Below are 22,283 nucleotides of genomic sequence, written 5' to 3' on the forward strand. Positions count from 1 at the left end.
TGGTAATGGTCTCTCTTTTCCCCATCACGTAGGTGACTGTTCCTGTTCACATCTTAGGGGGAGACTCTGCCTTCATCACCTTTGAAGGGATTGGTTATGATCGTAGTGTTCTGGGGGACACAGCGATATTTGAAGAGTTTTCGCCGGTATCAGCTGTGCCACGACTCACACTCCCTGGACAGGTGAGGCCACTAATCTGCACGGCGGACAACTGAAATGCCAAGAAGCAAGATTCCTGCAAATGAGGGATAAAGGAAGAAAATCACTTCACTTTATTGAAATGAAATAAATGTCATGACATAAAAAACGCAGTGTATGACACAGCATGCTTACGCATTTCAGGCTGCATATTGTCTTAGTCATAGCCGACCAGGTTGCACAAACGGGTGATTCCCAGGTGATACATACTTCTTTTCGAATGGTATAATGCAGCAGTATATTGCGCTTCGTTTCTCATGCAGATTCCTCACCTGACACAGCAGAAATTGTCCTTTGGGGATATTCCAGTTTTCAGCAAGTGCAGCCGACTCGTCTTCCTGAACAACACTTCTGAGTCTGAAGTCACCCTATTCACTTGGTATGCAGCATCGCCCAGTGCCAGCGAGGTGGGTACAGTTACTAGAACCCCTTTAATGGGTTACAGAAAGAGATGTCACAGACGATATGCTGACAAAAGTGAAACTATGCTCATGATGAATGAGACACGGAATAGGGTTGTCCCACAGGATAGGGCAGAAGTGTCTGATAGGTTGGGTTCCAGCGGTCGTATCCCAACCATTCATGAGAAATGGGCAGTGTTTGAGCATGCGCATGACTGCTCAATTCAATGTCTATGGGACTGCCAAAGATAGCGGATTACTGCGCTCCATTATCCCCAGCGGTTCCATAGAGTTTAAATGGGCCAGTAATGTGCATGCTTGACCACTGCGCCATTCAAATAGCGGATATCGGCAATTAAAACAATGCATTTATTCCCCAAATCTGTTGCAGATTTATATTAATATACCAACTAGGGCCTCATTCCTCCAAGGGGCATGCCCTAGACCAGGGGTCAGCAACCTCCGGCACTCCAGCTGTTGAGAAACTACAACTCCCAGCATGCTCCATTCACTTTCGCTGGGAGTTCTGAGAACAGCCAAGCAAGTGTTCATGCTGGGAGTCGTAGTTTCACCACAGCTGGAGTGCCGGAGGTTGCTGATCTGTGCCATAGACTCTCCACAGTGGTGTACCTAATATGGATGCAGACCACACAACTTTATAGGGCCTGAGGGGAGGGAGGGGGAGCGGCAGTTGTAGAACTCCTTCTGTTGCCATATACAACTCTGCGTTTTCAGTCGCCACTACGGGGAGCTCAGTGCAAAGAGATTTTTACAGCTTTCATTGCAGTCAATGGTAGCTGTATAAATTCCTAGTAGTGGCTTTAGTTAAACATTATAATTCAGTAGGGGAGGGGGGGGGGGCATTTATAAGTGTATTAGTTGTATGATGTAAATACATTGATAAGGCTATTTTTCACATCTGCGCTTTCCCTTTCCGGTATTGAGATCCGTCATAGCCAGGGAAAACACTTCAGTTTTGTCCCCATTCATTGTCAATGGGGACAAAACTGAACTGAAGGGAACGGAGTCACCAGAATGCATTCCGTTCATTGCATTCCCATGACGCACACAAAAATGCTGCAAGCAGCGTTTTTGAGTGCGTCCTGGGATGCGGAGCAAGACTGATCCGTCATAACTCACAGTGTAAGTCAATGGTGACGGATTCATTTTCTCTGACACAAAAGATAACGGATCTGTCCCCCATTGACTTACAATGGTTTTAGTGCCGGATCCATCATGGCTATTTTAGAGATAATACAACCGGATCCGTTCATAGCAGATGCAGACGGTTGTATGATCATGACGGATCCAGCAAAAACGCAGATGTGAAAGTAGCCTAATTGTAGGTAAAGCAAGGGGTTAGGACGTACCGCTAAGTGCACTGTGGCCCTAACTATTACTACCATATCAAGAATGTGAGGGATGCAGCCAGATACAGCGAGCCTGTGCTTGAAGATATACCCATCTAACTCATTCTCTATGAGTGGCCCATGTGATCGGAAGATGGAAGGTGATGCTGCTGCAAAAAGCATGGGATAATGCCTGTCATAAGACTGGGGGGCAGAGTGGTGTTCAGATTCAAAGTTAAAATTGACTCCTATAGGCGAGTTGCTGCAGTCCTGCCCATAGAAACACCAAAACTTATTTTTTGGGTGAGCGGACAAGCCCTTTAATGCATGTTTAATGTGTTATATGTTTTATATGTTATATATTTAATGTGTTATATTCATCGGTAGGCAAGAGGTTAAACATTACATATGAAAATGACATTGTTGCTTGGATAAGAGATTATAGAAGTCTCGCTTGGTATTACAGGCTCTTCAGGTCTCCCCTCTGTCTGGATCAGTACGACCAGGTGAGAGCGCCAGCATGGTGGTCACCCTTCAGTCTGGGGAGCAGGCCTCCTTCTATACACTGGAGCTGGTGTGTGAGGTGCGTACCGGAGCTTTGTGTGGCACCCGTCACCTTCTAGGATGGAGCATATGTAATGTGTTATCTCCCTTCAGATATTCACGGAGAGAGATGTCGTGGAATACGAGCGAGATCTCCGAGAATGGGAAGAAGAAGGGGAGCGGCAATCACTGGAGTTCACAATCGCTGACCCTGCCTCCGAAAAGAGAGGCCAGGCAGCAGCGGTAAGTCCACATGTATATAAGTATGCCACTAATACTGTGGACTATCTTATAGATACTTGCTTTACTTGTCTTACTTCTGCTAAGTTCCAACCTAAAGCTGCCTCCAGTATTCTGCTGATTTCCTATTTCTTTCACTCTTGGGGTACTTTCACACTAGCGTTTTTCTTTTCCGGCACTGAGTTCCGTCCTAGAGGCTCAATGTCGGAAAAAAACTGATCAGGCATATCCCCATGCATTCTGAATGGAGAGTAATCCGTTCAGGATGTCTTCAGTTCAGTCATTTTGACTGATCAGGCAAAACAAAAAACCGTAGCATGCTAGGGTTTTAACTCCGGCCCAAAAAACGGAAGACTTGACTGGCATTTATTTCCATAGGAATGTATTAGTGCCGGATCCCCGGCATTCAAAATACCGGAATGCCGGATCTGCGCAGACTGAAAAAAAAGGTGAAAAAAATAAATGCCGGATGACACCGGAAAGACAGATCCGGCATTTTCTGACTGATCATGCATTTTTAAGACTGATCAGGATCCTGATCAGTCTTACAAATGCCATCAGTTGGCATACGTTTTGCCGGATCCGGTATGCAGTCTCGGCGACGGAACTGCTTGTCGGATCACTCTGCCGCAAGTGTGAAAGTAGTCTTACTGGTTCAGAATCTGTCCCGAGTGTGCACTTCTGTGAAGCATTTTAAAGACGTATGTTTACAGCGAATACATCTGTCACAACACATTACATGAGAGTACAGATTCTAATTGGCAGTGAATAGAAATTTGAATGCTGCTTTGGATGTGATTGGAGTATAAGACAAGATATATATAACACAAGAACAGCCCAAAGAGCAAATGATGCCGAATAAGGCATTGTCCAGTAGTGGTGTAGTCAGATTTCATGACGGGCATGTGCTCACCAAATTCTTATGTTCTAGTGTGTGCTAGGGTCCAACGGTGCCCGGATCGTTCCTGCTAAGCAACAACTGACAGAAATAAGGAGATACAAGGTATGTTAAACCATGGTAGTTAACATACATAATCTAAAAGGGAAATTCAAGAGGTAAGACACAGGTAACTGTCATAAAGAGTTGCTGTTGCATGTCACAAAGAGAATGACCACAAGGGGGCAGCATTATCTTTATAATATTCAGCATTTTACTGTTGATTCTGTGTCCAGCTGTACGTGTTGATAGCCTATTGATGTCGGGGGTGCATTATCTGCTTTTTTTAATTCCTAGACCCTACCACCTATTAAGAATGGAGAATATGCCCGACCACCAGCAAGCCGAGACAGGGAAAGCCGCAGGGCCATGAAAGAGGCTCAGAGAGTCCGGGCGAGACCCCAACCCCCTGTTCCACTACAGCTTCACCTGTCGGTGACCGGCAGATCCCATCACACTCCTGATTTTCTCATCCAGTTCCAGAATGATTTTCCGCGCCACTTCCAGCAGCGGTGAGCAGTCAGTCATTACTACTGAGATACCAAACGGATGATGAGTGTATCCGCCGTGTGAGATCCATGTCAGCACCACTCTGCGGGTTTATTAGAGCAGTGTTTCCCAACCAGCGTGCCTCCAGCTGTTGCAAAACTACAACTCCCAGCATGCCCAGACAGCCTTTGGCTGTGCGGGCATGCTGGGAGTTGTAGTTTTGTAACAGCTGGAGGCACACTGGTTGGGAAACACTGTATTAGAGGTGTTGTCCATGACCAGTATGGAAATATCACTACCAGTAAATTATCATTCAAGACCAGGGATTACTCAACACACAGAAGTGAATGGAGCCTTCTAGAGGAACTGGAAATTCCACAACTTCAGGCCCCGGATTGTCTGACATTTTAGATAATCCATTCTTAAAACACTGGAATCTGCCCATGTATTATGTTATATGGGAACGAGCGTCTTAGTGTATCTTGTGCCAGCGGTAATTACCTGGTTCATTCACTAAAGGAAGGCTCACACCCTAAAGTACTCTCCTCCGAGGCAGAAAGGTCACCATAAAGCATAAATCCTGTGTCCACCTTCACAGCCAGTTTAGTTTTTTTTATTTTCCCAATGCATCTTAATGACAAATAAAGCAACAAATTAAAAATGTTGTGCCATTTTGTTTCTACAGCTCCTGTGCAGACCTAAGGGTCTCCGTGGTAACAGACAACAAACAGACCCTGTGTAGTCTGATCCTTCAAGAATTTTCCTTTCCACCTTTTCCTTACTTCCTAACCCATCAAAGCATAAAGTTAGGAGTGGATTGAAGGGAACATGACTGCACGATCAGACTATAACAGTTTTGTTGTCTGTTACCATGGAGACGCATAGGTCTGCATAAGAACTGTAGATTCAAAACGATAGGAAAATTGACTGGTGGTACCCCTCGATCCCGAGCCTGGTCTCCCATGGATAATAAGGGACGGCTGCTCAACTTTCCACTGGATACCAAAGACCAAGCAGCCACATTCCTGGGATCTGTGTTGGTCCCAGTGGTTGAATATACCCCCCAATCAGACTCTTATGGTCATTAATAAGTATTGGGACTGAATTAATTCCAACCAATAGAAATGTCGTTACTTGGTCATAACTGGTTTTAGTCTTGTTCCTAATTTTCCACAAGGATATTCAGTGTACGTCCGTTTAACAGGCAGCATCACAATAATAAAAGCCATTCCTGGGAAGATCAATCAGATGGCTATCAATCCCTGGGCAGTTGTCCTGCCTTGTAGCTTCCGCTCTCACTTGCCTTATGTCCTGGAAGTTTCACTAAGACTACTTTCACACTCGCGTTTGGTGCGGATCCGTCATGGATCTGCACAAACGCATCCGTTCAGATAATACAACCGCATGCATCCGTTCAGAACGGATCCGTTCGTATTATCTTTAACATAGCCAAAACGGATCCATGTTGAACACCATTGAAAGTCAATGGGGGACGGATCCGTCTTCTATTGTGCCAGATTGTGTCAGTGAAAACGGATCCGTCCTCATTGACTTACATTGCGTCAGGACGGATCCGTTTGGCTCAGTTTCGTTTTGGTGTCCACCTCCAAAGCGGAACGGAGGCAAACGGATGCATTCTGAGCGGATTCTTTTCCATTCAGAATGCATTAGGGCAAAACTGATCCGTTTTGGACCACGTGTGAGAGCCCTGAACGGATCTCACAAACAGAAAGCCAAAACGCCAGTGTGAAAGTCGCCTCACCTGAAAGAGATTTTCCACAAACTATCAGAACTGTTACAGTTTCCATGAGCGGAATGACATGAAATTGCTTCTTCTGTGACATGTTATTTATAGTCTCAACCAAACAATAGTGTGACCACAAAAATTAAAAACCAGTCCCAATAACATCTGCTTCGAACCGGAATAGGACAGGTTATAAATGACCTTTCTGATCCTTCGCTGCTGCACCATATTGTATTTCTTTGGTGGCCTCTTATCTCCATTCCTCTATAAAATCTGCATGTTTAAGGGGCTCTGAGCTAAAAGCTGTCCGATAAATTACCCCCGAATCGAACATAAGTATGTAAATATGTAAGCCAACGCACATCTGATGTATATAGTCAGACTTAAGGCCCTATTACACCTGCAGATAATCGCTAAGATCATCGCTAACAAGCATTCGTATGAAAGCCCTTAGCGATGATCTGGCAGTGTAATACTGCCACCAATTGGAGTCTTTCAGCATGTTTTAAAATAATTGTTTGATGTGTAATCAGGCAAACAATGATTCAGTATGGGGAAGAGTGATGGCATACTGATCACATGTCCCCATACTGAGGAGGAGACCGCTGCATGTAATAGCAGCAGTCTCCTCTGCTACCAGCAGCCGATTGCTAGGAAGGAACGCTTCCTTCCTGACAATTGCCTGCTGTATCAGTAGGGGCCCTTAGCCAGAATGCTGAAGCCTGCAGAACTGTGAGTGCAGCTCTGGAGTATAATACAGGATGTAACTCAGGATCAGTACAGGATAAGTAATGTATGTACACAGTGACTGCACCAGCAGAACTGTGAGTGCAGCTCTGGAGTATAATACAGGATGTAACTCAGGATCAGTACAGGATAAGTAATGTAATGTATGTACACAGTAACTCCACCAGCAGAATAGTGAGTGCAGCTCTGGAGTATAATACACGACTTAGTTCAGGATCAGTACAGGATAAGTAATGTATGTACACAGTGACTCCACCAGCAGAATAGTGAGTGCAGCTCTGGAGTATAATACAGGATGTAACTCAGGATCAGTACAGGATAAGTAATGTATGTACACAGTGACTGCACCAGCAGAATAGTGAGTGCAGCTCTGGAGTATAATAAAGGATGTAACTCAGGATCAGTACAGGATAAGTAATGTAATGTATGTACACAGTAACTCCACCAGCAGAATAGTGAGTGCAGCTCTGGAGTATAATACAGGATGTAACTCAGGATCAGTACAAGATAAGTAATGTATGTACACAGTGACTCCACCAGCAGAATAGTAAGTGCAGCTCTGGAGTATAATACAGGATGTAACTCAGGATCAGTACAAGATAAGTAATGTATGTACACAGTGACTCCACCAGCAGAATAGTAAGTGCAGCTCTGGAGTATAATACAGGATGTAACTGAGGATCAGTACAAGATAAATAATGTATTTACAAAGTCCCTCAACTATTTTTGTAGATTTTAGTTTATTCTTGTATGTAAATGATGTTCAAAGATAGACGTCCCCTAATACTTTTCTCATTCTGAGTTTGGTTTAGTTGCTCTTTAAGCTTCTAGCTTAGTCGTTTGTGATCATTCCTTTAGAGTAAGGTACATTTCTGTTGCCCACCATATAGCCCATACAAAAGGAAGGTGGAAAAACCCGTTCCAGTGACCCTTCAGCCTGAGACAGGAGAGCCGGACAGATACAGAGAGAAACCGAGCGCAGCACAGCAGGAAATGGCTCGGGACGTCATGACTTCAATCATCAGGTGATATCATCTAAGTACTGGTAATCCAGCACTAACGCCAATAATCCGGCACCTGTTTCCACAGAACTGCTGAGTTATCTGAAATTGTATGTTTCATGAGCCCAATCCCCTTGATTATTGGGCACCAGTAGGTCACAGTTGATGCCATCTTAAAGGCCTTTCAGGTGTAGCAGTCGTGTTTTTAGCACAGTTTTGGCACTTTATCACAAACACACTATGGGATGTGAACGCAGCCTCACCGTATAGTCAACACCTACAACCTGGGGCTCAGCAGCTGGTCTGAAACTACAAGTCCCAGCATGCCATCACAGTCTACAGCTTCCAAGGCATGCTGGGACTTGCATTTCCACAACAGTCCCTAACCAATGGCCTATATATCCGTGACCTTTCCCATAACACTGCACATACTGAATAATTATAGCGCATAGACTAATTACAGTAATTACATAAATTGAATATTTAAAGGGGAAGGATTCCCTAGGCTCATATTTCCTGTACAGAATCACTGGGATTCATGTGAAATGGACTCTATTTTTAGTTTATGCCCTTGTAAAGTTCCTGGTTGTAAATGATCCATGGTGTGTCTTCTAGAAATCTCTTGGATGATAAGCAGTTTCATGAAGCCCTGAGTCAGATACAGAAGGAGCCGCTGCCGTACTTCGCCCAGCTCCGCAGCACCGCGTCCGACCCAGACACAACAGACATCTCTGTCTCTGCAGAACAAGGGGCGAAGCCACTAGAGTCTGGTACCAGAGCTGTAGAGGAAGAGACGCCACGAGGCGCTCAGGTAGTGCCAGGAGACGTGGCACATGAGGAGACCGAGACCAAACTTATGCTGGTGCCACAAGATGAACAGAAGGAAAAGATTAAAAGGTGAAGTGAACTCACAGAACAAATGATACAGTGAAAATCCAATAATCCGGCATCATTGGGAACACCCATGTTCCAGACTATTGGATATTTCTAAGCACCGGACACCATGACATAGGGTTACGGCACCCCTCCACATTACTGCCCTGTTTGGTGCAGAACTAGAGTAGGGCTCCCATAGAGGCCATATGCCTTTGGGCTACCATAGAGGCCATATGCCTTTGGACTCCCATAGAGGCCATATGCCTTTGGGCTCCCATAGAGGCCATATGCCTTTGGGCTCCCATAGAGGCCATATGCCTTTGGGCTCCCATAGAGGCCATATGCCTTTGGGCTCCCATAGAGGCCATATGCCTTTGGGCTCCCATAGAGGCCATATGCCTTTGGGCTCCCATAGAGGCCATATGCCTTTGGGCTCCCATAGAGGCCATATGCCTTTGGGCTCCCATAGAGGCCATATGCCTTTGAGCTCCCATAGAGGCCATATGCCTTTGGGCTCCCATAGAGGCCATATGCCTTTTTATACAGAGTATTTTTCTGTGGGGTTTGATGCGATACCAACAGAAAAAATAAGATGCTCCATCCGACTCCGTATGTATAAGAAAGCATTGCTTCTAGGTGAGAATATCTCTGTACACATGGAGGCCAAATGAGCCATGGGGGCTGTGCAGCTCTGTACTAAAGGAACCGTGCACTACTGATCTGCACGCGGAGTCTCCTGTGTCATACTTAGTTTTTTTCAGTCAGATTCCATCTGAAAAATTAAAGTGCTACACCATGCTGCACCAGATGCCGTATTACGGAGAGGGGTTCTCCATGCCTGTACCTTAAATTAGTCTTTTAGCTAACCTGTGGAAAGAATACACATTCAGCAATACTTGCATCGCTCCACCGATTCCATGATCCCGGCTGGGGACATGTGACCGACCAACTGGCTGCGGAGCTTACCTCTGATGTCCCGACCGGATGTGCTCATGTTTCTTCCTGGTCCGATTCCATGATCCCGGCTGGGGACATGTGACCGACCAACTGGCTGCGGAGCTTACCTCTGATGTCCCGACCGGATGTGCTCATGTTTCTTCCTGGTCAGCTGCATAACGAAAATAGGAGCACATCAGAGGAAAAGCCTGCAAATAATCTATCAGTCACATGACCTTGCCGGGATTGCGGAATTATTGAAAGTGTATTCCGTTATTCATCATTTTATGGGAAAATTCTTGCTTGCTTATAAGGAAGAATATCTCTTAAGGGCTCATGCACACAGATGTATTTTTTTTTTCCCATGTCCGTTCCGTTATTTTTTTTCAGAAACCATTCACTTCAATGGGGCCGCAAAAAAAAAAAAAAGACTCCTTGTGCATTCTGTATCCGTATGTCCGTTCCGCCCAAAAATAAAATATGTCATATTATTGTCCGCATTAAGGACAAGGATAGGACTGTTCTATTAGGGGCTGGCCGTTTCATTACACAAAATGCGAAATGTACACAGCCGGTATCTGTGTTTTGCGGATCCACAATTTGCGGACCGCAAAACATCCAACGGTCGTGTGCATGAGCCCTTATACAGAGCACCATACACTAGTTATTGGAGTGCCTGCAGCTAGAGATGAAGTGACTCTGTGAGCCCCCGCAGGAGGCCTAATATAGATGAATATATACATAGAAACAGGGTCCCTGACTTATGTGCTGCCAGTACAATAAATCTCCCTATATAGGAACCAGTAGAAATCTAGAAAAAGTGTCATAAACATGGGCGTAGCTATAAGGGGTGCAGAGGTAGCAGTCACTACCGAACCCAGGAGCCTGAGGGGACCAAAAGACCCTTGTGCCGCATAAGAGGACACTGGTATTATAGAACATGCATGCTGGTCAAGTTACACCTCTGGTGGTGGGAAAGGGTTAGGTCCAGAATTTAGCATTTAGGGATTGCCGTTTTAATTTTTGCCTCAGGCCTCCTGCACACGAACGTGTGCGTCCCATGGTCGTGCTGCGGCCCGCAATGCACGAACACCGTCCGTGGGGCAGCGGATCGCGGACCCATTCACTTTAATGGGTCCGCGATCCGGCCGTTCCGCAAACAGATAGGACATGTTCTATCTTTTTGCAGAACGGAAGTACGGGACGAAACACCACGGAAGCACTCCGTAGTGCTCCCGTAGGGTTCCGTTCCGTTACGCACCATTCCGCATCTCCGGATTTGCGGACCCATTGAAGTGAATGGGTCCGCGATCCGCTGCCCCACGGACGGTGTTCGTGCATTGCGGGCCGCAGCACGACCATGGGACGCACACGCATCCGTGATGCGGAATGCACACGGAACTGGGCCAGTGTATTGTGGATCTGCAAATCTGGTCCGCAATATGGCCACAGAGCGCACACCTTCGTGTGTAGGAGGCCTCAGGCAGTGCGAAGGCTATATGCTTCCCTGCCCCTGGCCACCAAGCACTGAGGGAAGGGGGGCCCAAACGGAACTCTTGCACCAGAGCCCATGAGCCTTTAGCTACGCCCAATGTGGTGGGGCAGAATCCAATGTAATAACTAAAATCACAAAATCATTTTAATCGTTACCAATAACCTTTTCCATGTGGCACAAAGCCCCTAAATGTACGCGCAGTCTTACATCATTTATCACTAGTTTTGGTGAGGAATATGGTGATTTAGGAGAAAACATAAAGCAAAGTCCGGCGATGGCTGGATGTTTGTATTTATTTGGTTATTTATTTGTATTATTATTATTATTCTAATATTTATTATTTATTTTAGCATTTATCACAAAATGTCAAATGCACCATTTGTTACAACTCACCACCAGGGGGCATTATAACATCATATCGCAATCGCATATAATTGCGCACCATTGGCTTAAGCGCCTGCCCTGGACCCTGTTTCAGTTCTCATTACATGTTGTATTCGGCTGTTTTTGTGGACTACAGATGTGGCAGAGTTTAACCTGACACTTAACGCATCAAATAAACGGCTGCAGCATGCTTTAACCACTTCAACCCCGCTAGCTGAAACCCCCTTAATGACCAGGCCACTTTTTCCACTTCTGCACTACACTACTTTCACCGTTTATTGCTCGGTCATGCAACTTACCACCCAAATAAATTTTACCTCCTTTTCTTCTCACTAATAGAGATTTCATTTGGTGGTATTTCATTGCTGCTGACATTTTTACTTTTTTTGTTATTTGCAAAAAAAATGTAATTTTTCACTTTCAGTTGTAAAATTTAGCAAAAAAAACGACATCCATATATAAGTTTTTCGCTAAATTTATTGTTCTACATGTCTTTGATAAAAAAAAAATGTTTGGGTCAAAAAAAATGGTTTGGGTAAAAGTTATAGCGTTTACAAACTATGGTACAAAAATGTGAATTTCTGCTTTTTGAAGCAGCTCTGACTTTCTGAGCACCTGTCATGTTTCCTGAGGTTCTACAATGGCCAGACAGTACAAACACCCCACAAATGACCCCATTTCGGAAAGTAGACCCCCTAAGGTATTCACTGATGGGCATAGTGAGTTCATAGAACTTTTTATTTTTTGTCACAAGTTAGCGGAAAATTATGATTTATTTTTTTTTCTTACAAAGTCTCATATTCCACTAACTTGTGACAAAAAATAAAAACTTCCATGAACTCACTATGCCCATCACAAAATACCTTGGGGTGTCTTCTTTCCAAAATGGGGTCACTTGTGGCGTAGTTATACTGCCCTGGCATTCTAGGGGCCCAGATGCGTGAAAAGAAGTTTGCAATCAAAATCTGTAAAAAATGACCGGTGAAATCCGAAAGGTGCACTTTGGAATGTGGGCCCCTTTGCCCACCTAAGATGCAAAAAAGTGTCACACATCTGGTATCGCCGTACTCAGGAGAAGTTGGGGAATGTGTTTTGGGGTGTCATTTTACATATACCCATGCTGGGTGAGAGAAATATCTTGGCAAAAGACATTCCCATTTTTTTATATAAACTTGGCATTTGACCAAGATATTTATCTCACCCAGCATGGGTATATGTAAAATGACACCCCAAAACACATTGCCCAACTTCTCCTGAGTACGGCGATACCACATGTGTCACACTTTTCTGCAGCCTAGGTAGGCAGGCTAGAGATCCACTCGCTTACCTTTTGTTCCTGTGAACGTGCGCGCCTGTGTGCGCACGTTCACAGGAAATCACGGCTCTCGCGAGATGACGCGTATATGCGTGACTCTGCGCAGAGCTGCCACCTCCGGACCGCAGATCTGCGTTAGGCGGTCCGGAGGTGGTTAAATTGGCAGTTAACGCAACTAAAACTTTTGCTATGATGACATACTGGAGGTTTTGATCATGGTGCTGAGACCCCCACCGATCGCTGAATCAAGGAGAAAGAAGCAGTCACGCAGAGCGCTTTCTCCTCGCTGCAGAAGACAGATGCAGCAGAAACTCTATGAGCCCAATCTCAAGTCCGTCTGCTGCAGTAAAGAAAGACTGAGCGCTTATTTCGCCTCTTTCCAGCAGTCGGTGGGGGTCTCATCACCCGGACCACCAGGATTAAAACCTTTGAAAAGTCACTATGACATATCAAAAGTCTTTATTTTATTTTTTTAAGTGAAACTGAAAAGCGGAAGACTTTCTGCCTTTAGTTCCTGACTGCACATTACCGCCACTATTTGGGCTGTATTGGTGCGTTGTGGGTTACTAGTGGGGTCCACCATCTCCAGGGTTCCCCTCTTATCAGCCCAAGTGTCCCCAGCACATCCATTCATTACATGGTAATGCTGCAGGAAATATGAGGTTTCGCTGGCCATGAAAGCTGAGCACAGGTTATTGGGGGGACCCTTTAAACAAAAAGAGGTTGACCACGTGTTTCATTGCGGAGGCGTTCAGATGATTATTCCGAATCCAAGAAGTGAGCTAACATCATGTGCTATCACGAGCACAGCGAGCCCTTGCTTATGCCACCTCATTATATCATTGATCCTCAGGGTCACCTGGAATAAGTCACCTGGGAGACGGCACATTGCGGTATGAAACCAAATCCTGATACTTTACAAACAGCCTTCAGGGATCTTCACTCTGTGTATATACATTAGAATACGGGCGGCAGGATTGTCATTCCTTCTACACAATGAGGTCAGGTACCTTAGTTTTTCCCGATTGAACATAAGGCCTCATGCACATGACCGTAGCATGTCCATGCCCGTATTGTGACCCGCAAACAGCAAGTCCGCAGTATACGGGCACCGGCCGTGTGTGCACCGTATCGCAGATGCGGACCCATTGGTGTGGATCGGAAGTAGACGGAAGGTCTGTGCTTCCGTGAGTTTTCTGTCCATGCACTACATTTTTGCGGGACGAACCTGTCTGATGCGGATCACGGACCCATTTAAGACGACAGGCACACGGTGGTCATTTATATTAGGCTGGTGGGCCGGAGGTCTGAACAATCATAAAGTGATGGGATATCCTATAAGTATTTAATGGCTGGAAATATTCCTGAAAGTCATGGCTACTGTACATAAAATATTTTTTTTAATTTTTTTACACCATTCTGAGTACTTTACTAAACATTCTGCCCCAGCAATCCATTTAGAGGGCCTCTCAGATCTCCTGACATGGCTGCTAGTAAATACTTGCATCCGACCATCTTTACTTAGATCTCTGCGTTGTGTCGTTCCTCTGTAATTCCTTCTAGAAATATATGAATACATTGTTTCATTCCTCTTCTCAGTGTCTCCCTAGACCAGGGATTAGCAACCTCCGGCACTCCAGCTGTGGTGGAACTACAATGCCCAGCATGCACACGTACTTGGCTGTTTTCGAAACTCCCATGTAAGTGAAGATTGCATGCTGGGAGATGTAGTTTAACAACAGCTGGCGTGTCAGAGGTTGCTGGCCCATGCCTTAGACCAGGGCATCCTCAAACTGCGGCCCTCCAGCTGTTGTAAGACTACAACTCCCACAATGCCTTGCTGTAGGCTGTTCAGGCATGCTGGGAGTTGTAGTTTTGCAACAGCCGGAGGGCCGCAGTTTGAGGGTGCCTGCCTTAGACTGTCTGTTGTCACCACTTGCTGGACACTGTCAGGCTGTCACTCATTGACATTCAGTAACATTCAGCTGGCAGTTTATTCATACATTTCCAGGAAGAATAACAGAGGAACAGCACAATGCAGAGTTCTAAAGGAGCTGCTCCAGAGTTTTTATTCTATGAGGAATGCACAAGCATGGTGGATTTTCTAAATGTTCGCTGTCTCTTTCAGGGCACCAATATTCAGTCAGCTGGTGGAGGCCATACTGGAAAACACATTGCAGAACATTATGACGGAAGCCAACCGCGGAGAAGTCGTTCTCACAACCCGCCCTCGTGTCATCGCGCTGCCACCTACAACACCCAGGTATGTCAGCACAGGTTAAAGGATTGGTAACGCTGATCTGTGGGAGGTCATCTACAGAGAACACGGGGGCTCGATTTTTGATCCTGGTAAAGCAGTCACCCTGCATGCACAGTCACTACTAACATCAATGGGACTAGCAGACCTGGCCTAGGGCTACACGGTAGCTTGGGTGGTGTGACGCCATGGGCGTAGCTAAAGGCTCATGGGCCCTGGTGCAAGAGTTAGGCTTGGGCCCCCCTTCCTTCAGTGCTTTGTGTGTCTTCTTATGCAGCACAAGGGTCTTTGGGCCCCCTCCTGGGCCCGGTAGCGACTGCTACCTCTGCACCCCCTATAGCTACGCCCCTGTGTGACACCAAGATCACAAGGTGACGTTGCGACATTGCAGTAGTGATTGTGAATGATGCAGTTTCACTACTACACAAGACAAGACAAGACGTGACGGTGACATGACAGTCACAAAATATCCAAACTTGCCAGATCTTTGGTCGCAGATTGAAAGCGACTTTTTCCAGCATAGATTTCACCATAAGTCGTATCTGCCTGTTCTACCTGTTCAGGTGACACAATCACAATTTCCAGCTGTGTCAACACAATAGGTCTGTGGTTTTGTGCACGAATATTACATCCCGGGTCTCTGTTTGACAGGGGGATGACACCGACCTCCTCGGGCTGCACTGTCTCCAAGGCACAGGATGTACCAGGTGCTCCACGTTCTCCCGAAGCTCCAGGATCTGTTCTCCCTGCGGACATCCATCATAAGCACACGGTGTGAAATAACTAATCTCCTGAATTCATGGTCCAATCACACAATTATACCAATTAGAGGAAGATTTAAAGGGGCGCTTCTCTTCTGGGGCTGAACCACTCAGTCCTTTGCAGGTACATCTGTACCCACAGAGGGTATAAAGAGGCACCTGCATAGGACAGACCCTAGATATAGCTTGTTTCTAGAGGCGGCCGTAGAGAGGAACCCCTTGAAACGTGGATTGAATTTATGAATGCATTAGGTACTAGAGGCATGGCTGAGGTACAAAGGACCTCATACCTCACCATATGAGTTATACTTATTAATCCGTGGATTACGCTTTCTACGTTAACCTGGTCTGTGCCGCCTGAGTGGCTTTATGTCCTACTGGCATTGTGTTCAGTTTGTTTTATGCACATAAATTATTTTGTGACCCAACCGCCTCGCTGCACCCTGTGACCACTGCAGCTGCCGGAACTAGCGGTCATCTCAAAGGGCTCATCCGGTCTTGTGTCAATAAAGCGTACTCATTGTACAATATAACGAAACAATCGGAAACTTCCTAATCTACTTTGCGTTTCAGTTCCTCAACACTTTCAAGATCTCTGCTTGCTGCCAACGAATGTGTACATTCTGAAACCCTGTACAGATCAATTAATTCTAACAGCTGATGGTGTGTTACAATTGTATCCAGTCTTGGCAATCGTCTGTGACCCAAACAACCTGGACTACAGAATGATACATTTTACCTGCACTGATACATTGTAACAAACCACACAGGACATTAGAGAGATGTGTAGTAGACCCTCAGCTGCGATAAAGTATTAGGTCTGTACACATATTCATTTTCTGGAAACTGACAGCAAGCAAGGATCTTGATAAAGGTGGGGAACAAAATGCAAAATATATTAGAAAGTTCCAGAATGATTAAGCTTTATATAGATATACTGTATACAGGGATCCCTGCACCCAGCGGTCGGAGGACTACAGCCGCTCAGTTAATTTCTATGCAAGTTCCAAGAACAGCCAAGTAAATTTGCATGCTGGGAGTTGTAGTTTCACAACAGCTGTTTGCTGTAGGTTGCTGACCCCTGACGTATACCTGTACTCTCCATATAAAGTGGCACACTGCATTGTGCAGCCTTTACGTCACCTTGCTTCCTTCCTATAGCCGCCCTGTGAACCCTACACCACTTCTCCATCTAACCGGATCTAGATCTGGACGTGTGCCCAACCATTATTGGACTGAGAATGTATTACTTTCCAGAAACCAGCAGGCGTGTACAGCAGTGAGTGAGTACAGGCTGCTGATTCTCTGCAGTTACTACACTGGGGGCCATTCACTGCTCACTGGGATAGAAGAAAGAAGCTCTTATCGGGTTTCCCTATAGATAAGACCTGGACTTCCTGTAGATTAGCAGTACATTTTGTATTGAGTATTTTCAAGTTTAAGGGTAACAAACATTAAAGGGGACCTTTCACCATTTTTAATTTTTTTTGTTAAACTAACTACTTTCACACTAGCGTTCAGGTGTCCGCTTGTGAGCTCCGTTTGAAAGGGGTCACAAGCGGCCCTGAACGCATCCGTCCAGCCCTAATGCATTCTGAGTGGACGCGGATCCGCTCAGAATGCATCAGTCTGGCAGCGTTCAGCCTCCGCTCAGCAAGCGGACACCTGAACACTGCTTGCAGCGTTCGGGTGTCCGCCTGGCCGTGCGGAGGCGTGCGGATCCGTCCAGACTTACACTGTAAGTCAATGGGGACGGATCCGTTTGAAGATGACACAATATAGCTCAATCTTCAAACGGATCCGTCCCCCCATTGACTTTCAATGTAAAGTCTGGACAGATCCGTTCAGGCTACTTTCACACTTAGAATTTTTTTTACAATATAATGCAGACGGATCCGTTCTGAACGGATCCACCGTCTGCATTATATGAGCGGATCCGCTCTGAACGCAAGTGTGAAAGTAGCTTTAGGGGCATATTTATTAAGACCGGTGTTTAAAGCCCTAAACTACGGTTGAGCCACTAAAGTTATGAAGAGGCGCAGTATGGAGGCTTCTGAGCTGACTTACATTTAGACCTTTTTTTACGTCTAAGGGTCCATTCACACATCGGATCCACAATACACCCGGCCGGCACCCCCCATACAACTGCCTATTCTTGTCTGCAATTCCGGACAAGAATAGGACATGTTCAATTTTTTTGAAATGCAGATGCACAGTGTGCTCTCCAAAACTCTTCCGGCCCCATAGAGAATGATTGGATCCGCACCTGTTCCCAATATTGCGGAACGGATGCGGACCCATTTGCGGACGTGTGAATGGACCCTAAATGGTGAATGAGACGGGCCTACCGGCCGCACCACGCCCACAGTTTTGGACCTGGCGTAAGCCTTGCACCGCTATCTGCGCCTGAAAATACCCCTAAGTAGTATTTCAGCATAGCTGCTATAACTTTTCTTTTTTCCAAGGGCCCCTCGGCTGCCCCGCTGTGCCCCCCGTTCTGTTTTTGCGCCCTGTAAGCTAATAGCATCGGTACAGGGAGGAGGAGACGCCAGCGCTTCTCAAGGGGCATCTCCTTCTCCCTGGCTGTGGTGCAATCCAATCATGGCGCACCACGCTACAGCCAGGGAGAAGGAGACGCCCCCTAAGAAGCGCTGGCATCTCCTCCCCCCTGTACTGATGCTATTAGCATACAGGGCGTTAAAATAGAACGTGGGGCACAGCGGGGCGGCCGAGGGGCGTTTGATTCGTTTGATTAAAAAAAAGTTATAGCGGCATCAGCGGAATGTACCCTGCTTCTAAAGGAACTTAGTTTAACAAAAAAATGTGAAAAGTCCTCTTTAAGTAAATTCATCTTACATAACATAAATTGTATGTTTTTGTATCTCTTACAATAAAAGATTTTCACTTATAACAGAATTCTATGTGTGGTGGTTATTATTAGTATGAAGTACATAACATCGGTAAGATGGACTAACAGACAGGATAATAGTTTGTTTTCAATCATGATGGATTTAAATAGAGTTAGTTATAACTATTAATTAATTTCAAATTTTAATTTATATTGTTATTATCATTTTTAGATTATGGAAGTAGTGAGTAAAAAGTAACCAAATCATTATAAATAATGTGATCAAATCTTAAATGAAAAACTATATTAAGTCATTACTAGTGAATTGGGGAAAAGGGGTGGGGTGGTTGGATGTGTCAATTCTTAAAAAAGAAAAAAAAAGAAAACAGTATCATAGGGATTTCCTATAGATTAGACACTGAGAGCCCTATGAACTAGACCCCTTAGTATCAGATCATTGCCAGGGGACTTTTTCCAATGTACAGTACAGACCAAAAGTTTGGACACACCTTCTCATTCAAAGAGTTTTCTTTATTTCCATGACTATGAAAATTGTAGATTCTCCTTGAAGGCATCAAAACTATGAATTAACACATGTGGAATTATATACATAACAAAAAAGTGTGAAACAACTGAAGATATGTCATATTCTAGGTTCTTCAAAGTAGCCACCTTTTGCTTTGATTACTGCTTTGCACACTCTTGGCATTCTCTTGATGAGCTTCAAGAGGTAGTCACCTGAAATGGTTCTCACTTCACAGGTGTGCCCTGTCAGGTTTAATAAGTGGGATTTCTTGCCTTATAAATGGGGTTGGGACCATCAGTTGCGTTGAGGAGAAGTCAGGTGGATACACAGCTGATATTCCTACTGAATAGACTGTTAGAATTTGTATTATGGCAAGAAAAAAGCAGCTAAGTAAAGAAAAACGAGTGGCCATCATTACTTTAAGAAATGAAGGTCAGTCAGTCTACGGGTTACTATGGACAGTACCTGTTCTCAGAATACAGGTTACTATGGACAGCGTCTGTACCCAGAATACAGGTTACTATGGACAGCGTCTGTACCCAGAATACAGGTTACTATGGACAGCGTCTGTACCCAGAATACAGGTTACTATGGACAGCGTCTGTACCCAGAATACAGGTTACTATGGACAGCGTCTGTACCCAGAATACAGGTTACTATGGACAGGGCCTGTACCCAAAATACAGGTTACTATGGACAGCGCCTGTTCCCAGAATACTGGCTACTATGGACAGTGCCTGTTCCCAGAATACAGGCTGCTATGGACAGTGCTTGTTTCCAGAACGCAGCTTACTATGGACAGCGCCTGTTCCTAGAATACAGGTTACTATGAGCAGTGCCTGTTCTCAGAATACAGGCTACTATGGACACCCGTTCCCCGAATACTGGCCACGATGGACAGCACCTGTTCCCGGGATACAGGTTACTATGAATAGTGCTTGTACCCAGAATACAGGTTAATATGGACAGTGCCTGTTCTCAGAATGCCGGTTACTGTAGGCAGCACCTGTTCTCAGAATACAGGTTACTATGGACAGTGCCTGTTCTCAGACTGCAGGTTACTATGAACAGCGTCTGTACCCAGAATACAGGTTACTATGGACAGCACCTGTTCTCAGAATACAGGTTACTGTGGACAGCACCTGTTCCCGGAATACAGGTTACTATGGACAGCACCTGTTCTCAGAATACAGGTTACTATGAACAGTGCTTGTACCCAGAATACAGGTTAATATGGACAGTGCCTGTTCTCAGAATACAGGTTACTATGGACAGTGCCTGTTCTCAGACTGCAGGTTACTATGGACAGTGCCTTTTCTCAGACTGCAGGTTACTATGGACAGCACCTGTTCCTAGAATACAGGTCACTATGTACAGCGCCTGTTCTCAGAATACAGGTTACTGTGGACAGTGCCTGTTCCTAGAATACAGGTTACTATATACAGGTGAAACTTGAAAAATTCGAATATTGTGCAAAAGTCAATTTTTTTTCAGTAATGCAACTTAAAAGAAATTGCATTAATGCAGCTTAAAATTCATTTTGTGAAAAAGTTCAATATTTTAGGCTCAAAGTGTCACCCCCTAGTCAGCTAATTAATCCATACCCCCTGTGCAAAGGGGACCTCAAAATTGAGACTTTGGGGTTTCATAAGCTGTAAGCCGTAATCATCCAAATTATACCAAATAAAGGAATGAAATATCTCGCTGCCTGTAATGAGTCTCTTATATTAGTTTCACCTTTTAAGCTACATTACTGAAATAAATGAACTTTGCACGATATTCTATTTTTTTGAGTTTCACCTGTACAGCGCCTGTTCTCAGAATACAGGTTACTATGGATAGCGCCTGTTCTCAGAATACAGATTACTATGGATAGCGCCTGTTCTCAGAATACAGGTTATGGATAGCGCCTGTAGAGCGTATTAGGGAATTTCTGTACAGATGTAGCAGAATTTAATTTGTTAGGGAATTGTACAAAAAAAAAACTGCTGTCCTGTGAAACAACACAACTACAAAGTGTAATATCACATGATTTCTGTCAAATGACTAACTCCCCCCCCCCCCCATCCCCCGCTACATCTGCATAGGTGGTTGTGTACTCTCTTGTACATGTATGTGAGCCTTCCTTATCTAATCAGTGTACCATTATGAGCTCAGACCTATCCAAAAAAACTGCTTCTTATCTCTGCGTGTGCAGCTGCTCAGCCTGTGTAATGTCTTAAATCAGTAGATGGACGGTTTAAAGGGACGCACCTTGGATTAACCTACAAAATATCAAGAGTACCTTGGATATCTGGAGAAGCTGCTGACGTGGAAACCCATTGATCACTGGGTCTAGCTCGGCTAATCCCATGGGGTCCCAGAGACGGGATCCTGCTTATCGTTGGGAGATCCCTTCAACTCTTCTGCCCCTTTAAGACAGCTATAGATGTAACAAACCTTGTTCAAATGGACGGAATTCTAAATATTGTTGCAACAATTAGACCACACCCTCAAAAAGTGGTGACCACAATGAAAAAGAAAAATTATGGCCGCCAGAAGACTGCGCCACTCTAAAACGGAAACTAGAGACTGAATGCAAAGGGGTAAACATTAAAATATCAAGTTTCCGATGTGTGTGTTTTCTGGTATTTAGCCGTCCGCTCTGACACAAAATGATTTTTTCCTGTGCATTGTCCTTTAAGATGCAGATTGTTTTATGCAGTGTGTGGATGAGATTATTAAAATGTTATCCACTTTGCTTATACTATAAAACGCAGTGGATTTTGCATACACAATGTTTATGCCACATGTAGCCGTACCCAGAAGCTGAACTTTATATTCATTAATATATGTAAGAAGGTACAAGGAATCATCGTGGATGATATGTACGTGTCACCGAGGTTCCTGGCCTCGGTGGAGTAAGAGATGGTTTTTATGTGTCAGCAACAGTTGCTGTTTGACACCTTGATACTTAGTATGGCTATAATAGCTAATCCGGGACGGCTCTTATTGGGAGTAGTCAAAGTGCTGGGTGGGTGACTACTCCCCACGTTCCAGGCCGGGTTTTTGCCAGGCATAAAAACCAGCCAGCACTGCCAGGTGATGAGGATTTCCTCCGTCTGACAGTGGAGCTCAGGAGGTCTGTGTGCTGATCTGAGGGCTGTGTTGGGATCTGCCGCTTGAGCCAGGCTGGAGGGCTCAGACGCCTGTGAGGGCGAACAGGTCGCCTAACGCCTGCCTGTGGACTTGACAAG

General features: G+C 45.1%; 1 protein-coding gene across 1 annotated transcript in view; it reads left to right on the forward strand.

The window, feature by feature from the left end:
- The window catches only part of CFAP65 (cilia and flagella associated protein 65), a 50,825-nt gene extending 33,667 nt beyond the window's left edge, over positions 1–17,158 (forward strand). Inside the window, exons 24-33 of the mRNA XM_044304232.1 lie at positions 33–182; positions 462–605; positions 2,415–2,531; positions 2,606–2,734; positions 3,663–3,734; positions 3,966–4,180; positions 7,539–7,673; positions 8,265–8,546; positions 14,784–14,918; positions 15,564–17,158. Of these exons, the coding sequence (XP_044160167.1) occupies positions 33–182; positions 462–605; positions 2,415–2,531; positions 2,606–2,734; positions 3,663–3,734; positions 3,966–4,180; positions 7,539–7,673; positions 8,265–8,546; positions 14,784–14,918; positions 15,564–15,690 (1,506 nt within the window). The 3' untranslated portion in view covers positions 15,691–17,158. The remainder of the gene's footprint in view (positions 1–32; positions 183–461; positions 606–2,414; positions 2,532–2,605; positions 2,735–3,662; positions 3,735–3,965; positions 4,181–7,538; positions 7,674–8,264; positions 8,547–14,783; positions 14,919–15,563) is intronic.
- Positions 17,159–22,283: the final 5,125 nt, after the last annotated feature.

The sequence above is a fragment of the Bufo gargarizans genome, chromosome 8 (assembly GCF_014858855.1).
Source record: "Bufo gargarizans isolate SCDJY-AF-19 chromosome 8, ASM1485885v1, whole genome shotgun sequence".
Taxonomy (NCBI): domain Eukaryota; kingdom Metazoa; phylum Chordata; class Amphibia; order Anura; family Bufonidae; genus Bufo; species Bufo gargarizans.